General features: G+C 51.8%; 2 protein-coding genes across 3 annotated transcripts; one reads left to right on the forward strand and one right to left on the reverse strand.

Moving 5' to 3' along the window:
- Window positions 1–121: 121 nt before the first annotated feature.
- Window positions 122–4,740, reverse strand: UNG (uracil DNA glycosylase). 2 transcript variants are annotated; one of them, XM_066199505.1, is made up of 7 exons: window positions 4,588–4,740; window positions 3,803–3,997; window positions 3,620–3,715; window positions 2,793–2,890; window positions 2,351–2,439; window positions 1,874–2,052; window positions 122–1,371 (listed from the first exon to the last, which is right to left on the reverse strand). In XM_066199505.1, the coding sequence occupies exons 1-7, from the start codon at window positions 4,675–4,677 to the stop codon at window positions 1,231–1,233; spliced, it is 888 nt and encodes a 295-aa protein (XP_066055602.1). In that variant the 5' UTR covers window positions 4,678–4,740; the 3' UTR covers window positions 122–1,230. The 2 variants fall into 2 exon arrangements, with proteins under 2 accessions (XP_066055602.1, XP_066055601.1); XM_066199504.1 differs by lacking the exon at window positions 4,588–4,740 and having other exon boundaries at window positions 3,803–4,102.
- Window positions 4,741–4,816: 76 nt separating this feature from the next.
- Window positions 4,817–7,674, forward strand: ALKBH2 (alkB homolog 2, alpha-ketoglutarate dependent dioxygenase). Its single transcript, XM_066199507.1, has 3 exons — window positions 4,817–5,117; window positions 5,764–5,962; window positions 6,273–7,674. The coding sequence occupies exons 1-3, from the start codon at window positions 4,913–4,915 to the stop codon at window positions 6,610–6,612; spliced, it is 744 nt and encodes a 247-aa protein (XP_066055604.1). The 5' UTR covers window positions 4,817–4,912; the 3' UTR covers window positions 6,613–7,674.
- The last annotated feature ends 270 nt before the right edge of the window (window positions 7,675–7,944 follow it).

Raw genomic sequence — 7,944 nt, forward strand, 5'->3', positions numbered from 1 at the left:
CCCTGTGCCTGGTCACGGGGACGAGGACAAGGACACGCTCCTGGGTTTGGCTCCCTGGGGGGAACAGGGACTCCCCATTCCACCCCCTCCTCTCTCCCTGTGTTAAAATACCGATACAAGATCACGTAAACAAAGTGATTTTTATTTAAAAAAAAAACCAAACCTCAAGCAAACAACATATACAGCAAGGCCACAGACAGTGTAAACGTCATTGGTAATAGTGTTACCTCAGAGAGAACACCAGAGGAAGGGTTACAAGGACATTCTATAAAAACTGGTGTGATTTCCAAAAAAAAAAAAGTCAAAGAAACCCAGGAGTATGAAGTCAACACCTTTTGCTCCTGGAAGTCCTAACAGTTATTACCAACACTAGGTGGAAACTTTAATTTTCTCCCAAAGTGGCAAAGCACAAAGTTTCCTCTTAAGATCTTAAAAAGATCTGAAAAAGATCTGAAATGATTCACAGCTATCAGTGCATTAACTAGGAGTTGTCGATGAACAAACTTTTGCTGCTGCCAGCAGCAAGTACCCCCAGGCCCTTGGTCAGCACAGCTCACCTGTCATCCAGGTGATTACACACCCAGGAAGAACCTAAAACCTTTTTTTTTTTCCTGTCTAAATGCCAAAAAAAAAATTCAAAAGCATCACCAAGGGTCTTGGTCACAGCCTCCCTGTAGCTGCTGGGAGGATTTATCCCAAAATCTTGAGATCCTGGATATACCAAGCAACACTCCTGACCATGTATTTTCTTTACAGCCTCGAGAAGTCATTTTTGTAAGGATTCTGTAGCAAAAAGCTAAAACCAAAAGCCTTTTCCCCTCCCATGGAGTCAGCTCCCTTCCACCTAAATAGGAAAACTGGATTTGCATGAGGAGGCAGCAGGGCATGTACAAAAGCTGAGCAGCTCAGTAAGAATTGACATCCCTTCACCAGAGTCTGAAAACTAATTCTCATTGCCACAACGACCACAAATTAATACAGAACTCTGGTGTTTGGGGTCTTTTTTTTTTTTTTTGCTTCAAACCAGGCTAAGATCTGTTCCAGCAGCAGAGCTGTCAATCAGACGCTCCAACATGCTCTTGAAAAATCAACATTTAAAACAAAAATATAACCATCTCTGAAAGTTTGGTCATTGATCAACACCCAAAGAACAATCCTCAGGTCAGCAGGAGTTTCTCAGAAATGCCCCAACCCCTGACCCAGGGGCTGCTCCCAGGCCTCAGCCCCAGCTCAGAGTGCTTTCCAGTCGATGGGCTTCTTCCCAGATTTCTTGAGGAGTTCGTTTGTCTTGGAGAAGTGCCGGCAGCCAAAAAACCCTCTGTTGACAGAGAGGGGTGAGGGATGAACCGTCTGCAGGACGTGGTGACGCTTCTGGGAACGGCAGAGAGAAGCACTGGTTAGATTGGCAAGGGTTTTGGCTGTTCCTGCTCCAGGGCAGGTGATTTACTCCCATTCCTCCTCCTCCTGCTCCAGGGCAGGTATGATCTTCCCTTACACCTGCTCCTGCCTCAGCCTGAGACCCAAAGAACCAGCCACAAAAGACCAAGACTTCTGCCCCACTAAGCAAAGACATAAATGCCCTGGCATTTCTCAATTGCTGTCATCCCCCCAGCAGATTTCATATTGATTCATGAGCCCTTAACTAGGAAAAACGGCTCTGCCCTTGTGAGACACTGCTGACAACAGGAGCTTACACTTGCTCCACTTTTCTTGCTTAATTCTGGCAAAGGCTAAGCTGGAGCAGAAGGGTGACTCGATTTGACTGAGTTCAGGCAGGGAAAATTCCCAATTCCGTAAGGGAAGTGCCCTCTAGTGTCCACCAAACTGAGGGAAAAACCAGGGAGAGGGAAGGGCTGAGGAAAAGGAGGTTTACCCTGTCGATGGAGCTGCCTTTCCTCTGGGCATAGGCTCCCCAGAGCATGAAGACAACCCCGTGCAGGTTCTTGTTGAGCCAGGACACCACGGCATCCGTGAACTGCTCCCAGCCCCTCTCCTTGTGGGACGTGGCCTGGTGAGCCCGAACCGTGAGCACCGCGTTGAGCAGGAGCACTCCTGGCAAACAAAGCACATCCAGAGGGTGAAACAGGGGTTAATCCATCCCTGGGCTGCCCCAGGCCAGGCTGGATGGAGCTCTGAGCAACCTGGGCCTAGTGGAAGGTGTCCCTTGGATGAGTTTTAAGCTCCTTTCCAACCCAAACCATTCTGGGATTCAACCTGCTTTTTTCCTGTTGATGAAGCAAATTTTCATTTTAAGGCACTCCAGAAGTGATTTTCTCTCCTACAGGTGGATTATTTCCAACCACGGGGCTGTTTTTTAGGGGGGCACATCACTGAGTGTCTCTGAGCTCACCTTGCTTGGCCCAGCCTGTCAGGTCCCCATGGCCAGGGTGGGTGAAGCCCTCAATGTCCTCGGAGAGCTCCTTGTAAATGTTTTCCAAGCTGCAAACCAAACCAGCAGAAGATTATTATTAAGACAAGAGCAAGCAGCACCACTTTTTGCTCTAAGCAGGCAAGAAGAGCATCAATTTTTAATCCTATTATTTAATATAATAAAGCCATTTGCAGAGGCAAGACAACAAAGACTCTGTGTGTCTGCCTGGAAGCTATAATGAGACTGGAAATGAAAAATTACATCCAGAATATCACCGAAACAACACAGAATTATCCTTCCAGGTGATGCACAACTCAAATTTAAATTGTTGCAAACCACATCAATTTTCTGGCTCCCAGCCCTGGGCACCACAGAACTGCAAATAATTAAGGAACAAAAGAGACTTTGCAAAATTTCATACCTGGGGGGAGGTGGAACAGGCTTCTGGACACTGAAACAGAGCCCATGAGCTTGCTTAGGTCCATGGTATGGATCTTGTCCCAAAATGACAACCTTTACCTAAAAGCAGATCTTGGTTAACACTGAATTGTAACCAGCATTATTACCCAGAGAGTGGGGGAAAAAAAGGCTTATAAATGAGCTTTATCGTAAAATAGAGACAAAAAAGTGCCACACACCAACCCCTCCAAGAAACTGAAGTTAAATCCCAGATATCTCATTGCTGAAGAGCACAGAGCCCACCTAACAGTAAGGATTAACACCCCTACAGCTTTGCTGCCAAAATAATGAATATAACTAATATAATTTGAGTGCAGAAGACCAACATTTTCAGTCACAAAAAACCCTTGTTATTTTCCAAGCAGGTTTCATCCCATTTCAGCTTTATGTCACACCTGCTGTGATATTTTTGACAGGTTTTACTGGAAAATACATTACCTTAGCCTTTTTTTCCTCTCATTACAGTCCTTTACTGATCCATTAAAAGAACAAGAGATGTTCAAGATCAAAAAACTATGAACTAGGTTAAGCTGGTAACACCAGAAAAAAAGATCAAAAGGATCAGAGGAAGTTCTGTGGCTTATGCGGGTAATAAAACAATAAAATCACGGTTTGTTATTAGACATGAAAGGGAAGGCTGGATTTATGAGTTAGGTGAGCCAAACAACAACATCCACATCCCACGGGATCCAAGTTTAAGGGACCAAACACGGAGGGAACGTGTCTGTGCACCCACCCTGCACCTTCACGGTTTTAAACTCCGGGGATCCCCACAGCAGCTCTACTCACATCCCAGATGTCGCACATCTGCGTCCAGGTGAAGACCTGCTCGGGGGGCGGGTACACCGTGTAGTTCTTCCTCTCTTTGGCCACGAACGCCATCAGCTGCGGGGACAGCGGGGGCTCAGCGGGGCCTGCGGGGCCGCAGCGGCCGCTCGGGGCAGGGTGGGGAGATCGGGGAATGCTGCTCACCTCCACGAAGTAGGGCTTGGAGAACTCCGCGGCCAGCTGCCGCCGCCAGCTCTCGCCGAAGCCCGGGGGCACGTTCCGCTCCGCCAGCCGCTGCCGCGCCGCCTCCTTGTTCTTGCGGATGCGCTCCTGCTGCTCCGCGTTCAGCGCCGGGCTGGCCTCATCGCCAGCTCCCTTCGCCTTCTTGGCGGCGCTCACCTGCAAGCAGCGGGCAGGGGGATGGCAGGTGCGGAGGATGCGGGAGCGCAGCCCGAGGCGGGGGAGCAGCGCGGCCACGGCGGGACGGGCCATGGCGGAACGGGCTCCGGCCCTGGCGGGACGGGCTCAGGCCCCGCCCACGGGGCGGCCCCGCCGCACGCGGCCGTTCCGCGGCAAAACACCAAGCGCGCCCCCATTGGTCGCTGCTCCGAGCGGGCCCCGCCTACAGGCGCGGGCACAAAAAGCCCGCTCGCTATTGGTCAGCGGAAAAACCGCACGCTTCTCCCCATTGGCTCGCCGCGGCCGGCGGGGAGGATTCCACCTAGCAACAGTGACATATCGGAGGGTCTCAGCGCCCATTGGGCGGCAGCGGAGCGTGGCCGTTCGATTGGCAGCTCAGCCACGCGTGGAGCCGCGCGGGAGTTTGGAGATAGCGGCCCCCCCCAACCCCCCAATTCCCCTCAGAAAAAGCCGCCAGTGAGCCCAGGCCCCCTCCGCACACACAGAGCCAGACACGCCCGTGCCGCCACCAGACCCCCCCCGCTCCTCTCCTCTAGAGCCGCGGGCTCCCTCAGCCCCCCGATTGCTACCTCAGGGTCGCCGCCCGGCTCCGGGGAGCGGTCGCGCTTCTTGGGCGGCGTGGGGCTGAAGAAGAAGTGCAGCGTCTTCTGCCCGATCATGACTGCGGCGGAGCGGGGCAGGCAGCGAGGGAGGCCGGGGGCGAGTGAGGGGATGCAGCGGCGCGGAACCGGCGAGTGGCGGGGGGCGGGACTCGTATTTGGCGCCAAAACCGCGCGCGTGCGCTGCGGGGCGGGGCTCCGTCCGCCGCCGTCCCCGACGCGCGCTCCCGTTTCCCGCGGGGTCGCGCCTCCCGCTCCTCCCTCGGGCGTCACTCCCGGTCCCGGGTGCGCCCCCATGGACGCGTTCGTGGTTAAACTGCCCCGCGGGCAGGCGGAGGATGGCGGCGGCGGGAAGAGGCCGCGGCTGCAGGAGCCCGGCCCGGGGCGGCCGCGGGAGATCCGCGCCGAGGGGCTCAACTGTGATTACCGCATCCTCTTCGGCAAGGCCGAGGCGGACGAGATCTTCCAGGAGCTGGAGAAGGAGGTGGAGTATTTCGAAGGTATATTCCTGCTCTGTGAGGGTGCCGGAGCACGGGCTGTTCCAGGGAGGCTCCGGAGGCCTCCCAAAGGGCCTGGACCTGCTCTTGGAGACCCTGCTTGGGCAGGAAGGGGGCCTGGATGACCCCCACTGGTCCCTTCCAACCTCGACCCTTCTATGCCATCTCTGTTCCCCTCCATATCCCCGTTACCCCTTCCCAGGGAAGCATTTCCCGGCCCAGCCCACCCGGGTAAGTCCCAGAGCAATTCCCAGGGCCCGGGCAGTGCTTGCAGGCACTGGGAGATTTCTGCAGCCGCCTGGTGTTTGCACAGCGTGGCCCTGAGCTGCCAAGAGCACAGGTCTGACCCCGCAGGGTCGGTTTTGCTGGACTGGAAGTGTTTGTCAAGGGATAATCCTGGAATGGTGACTGGAATTTGTTGGAGATGGAGTGTGTGAGATCCGTGATGGGGATGCTGGTCTCGTTCATCCCATTCGAGGAGTAAAACAAAGAGTGTCCAGCTTTGCTGAGACACAAACCCTGGGAACAGGGATGACATCTTTTGGGTTGACATGAGCACCCTTATTCCCGTTTGGAGATTGCCAGAAGCTGCAGATCCAGGAGACAATACAGACCCGGGTTTGATCCTTCCCCTGTGTTCTTTAAACAGAGGACTTGACAAAACTGCACGTATTTGGCACGTGGCACAAGATCCCCAGGAAGAAGGTCACCTACGGAGACCCTGGCTTGTCCTACACTTACTCGGGTGTCACATTCTACCCTAAGCCGTGGATCCCGGTGCTGACCCGGATCCGGGAGCGTGTCACCGCGGAAACAGGGCACACCTTTAACCTCGTCCTTATCAACAGGTACAGCCACTACACCAGCAGCTTTTTCTTCAAATGAAACAAACAAAACCCAAACTTGTGAGGCATTTGTTTGATTTAATTGGGAAATAAAATATTATTATATTATGTTATGTTATTTTATGTTATATTGTATTACATTACATTGTACTACATTGTATTATATTGTATTACATTATATGACATTATATTATATCACATATTCTATTACTTTATATTATATATATTACCTTATATTATATGTTATATATTACCTTATATTATGTTATAGGTAAGTAATTGATGGTAGTAATTAACAGAGCTGTGTGCCCAGGTACAAAGATGGCCTGGATCACATCGGGGAGCACCGGGACGATGAGAAGGAGCTGGTTCCCCGCAGCCCCATCGCCTCCGTGTCCTTCGGAGCCTGCCGGGATTTCGTGTTCCGGCACCGGGATCACCGGGGGAAGAGAGGGATGCCAGGCACGGGCAGGATCACCCTGCAGCTGGCCCACGGCAGCCTGCTCCTCATGAAACACCCCACCAACGTGTACTGGTACCACAGCCTGCCCCCACGCAGGAGGGTGCTGGCCCCCAGGGTCAACCTCACCTTCAGGAAAATCCTGCCCATGGCCAAGCAGGGAAATGTTCAGCCACTGGGCTCTGAAAAGTGAAGTTTTAGTTCCTGCTGGAACTGTGTGGATTCCCCCGTGGTGATCCAAGGGATTGGAGGAGCAAACGGACACGAGGGGTTTGGTAACTTTGCTGCTAAAGCCTGTGGCCACTGATCTCAATGGCAAGGGTTTTTTCCTCTGGGAAATGTTGCTTTGGTCCTGCTGATCCCTATTTTTGCGGATTGCTACCCTTATTTTGCTGGGTAGTTTATTCTCAGCTGATCTTTATCTAAGCAGTGTTCCAAGATGAAAATGCTGCATAGCCTGGAGGCAGCAGTTTATAAACACCGTGAGCCACAAGCTGTGATCGTTTGAAGCTGATACTCTCCAGGTGACACTTTCTGAGCTCTGGTTTGCTTGGGTTTTCTTTAATTAAAATAAAGCAAAACTAAGCCTGACATGGAGAAGGGAAGTGCTGAGGTGTGAGGACAGGGAGTGCAGTGTGGCTGAATGAGTGTTTGAGTCACTGTGACTCCTGTCTGCTTGAATTCCTCTGCTCCTGGGGGAGGCTCCTCTTGCTCGAGGAAGCACAAGACTTTTCCTCCCTCAGGTCCTTTGTACAAAAACCAGGCAGCAAAAAAATGCCCTTGTGGGGAAGAGCTGGGTTGTCCCATTTCCACTGGAAGGCTGTCACTCTGAGAGTGTTTTTTCCTAAATAATTATCCCATCCTGACTCCCTGAAAGCCATCACCTCCCATGCCCACAGGGAATCCTGCTGAAAATGAGGGAATTCTGCTCAGTCCCCAAGAGATCTTGAGGCATCAAAGAATGGTAAGTTCTGGGTGAGAATGGGAACCAAATCCTGTGTAACCTGGCTACAGCCGCTGCAATTAGTGCTGGGTTCTGGCCTTCAGTGGTGTGTCCATCATTCCTATGGAATTAAGGCCTGTGCAGACAACTGGGAGTTGGTACTTCCCACCCTCTGCCACTCTGAGATGCTCTCTGGAGCCTGAAGAGCTCCTGCAGAAAATCCTTCTTATCCGGGGCTTGTGTTGTTTCAACCCCTTTGGCTCCCAGCTTGGTGTTTGTTTCAAGACATCCCCACACTGATTTTTCTACCAAGTTTGTTCTTTTATTGCTACTGTACAGTTACAAAAATACCCTGAAGTGGAAAAAAAAAAAAAGCAACTTCCAACAGCAGTGCAGTGCTTGGACTGGAACAAACATTTTTAAATTAACACACAAAGTAAAGACAAGAATAATCCAAGCACAGAGATGTCATCTTGAAGCTCTTAATTCTTTACAATTTATTAACATCTTCTCCACCATGGCAGCTTGGGAGGGACGAGTACCAGCATTTGAGCCTTGTGGCTGCACAGAGGGGAGGTTTGG

Source organism: Chamaea fasciata, unplaced genomic scaffold (assembly GCF_029207755.1).
Source record: "Chamaea fasciata isolate MVZ Bird 193981 ecotype frontalis unplaced genomic scaffold, bChaFas1.0.hap1 SCAF_18, whole genome shotgun sequence".
Taxonomy (NCBI): Eukaryota; Metazoa; Chordata; class Aves; order Passeriformes; family Sylviidae; genus Chamaea; species Chamaea fasciata.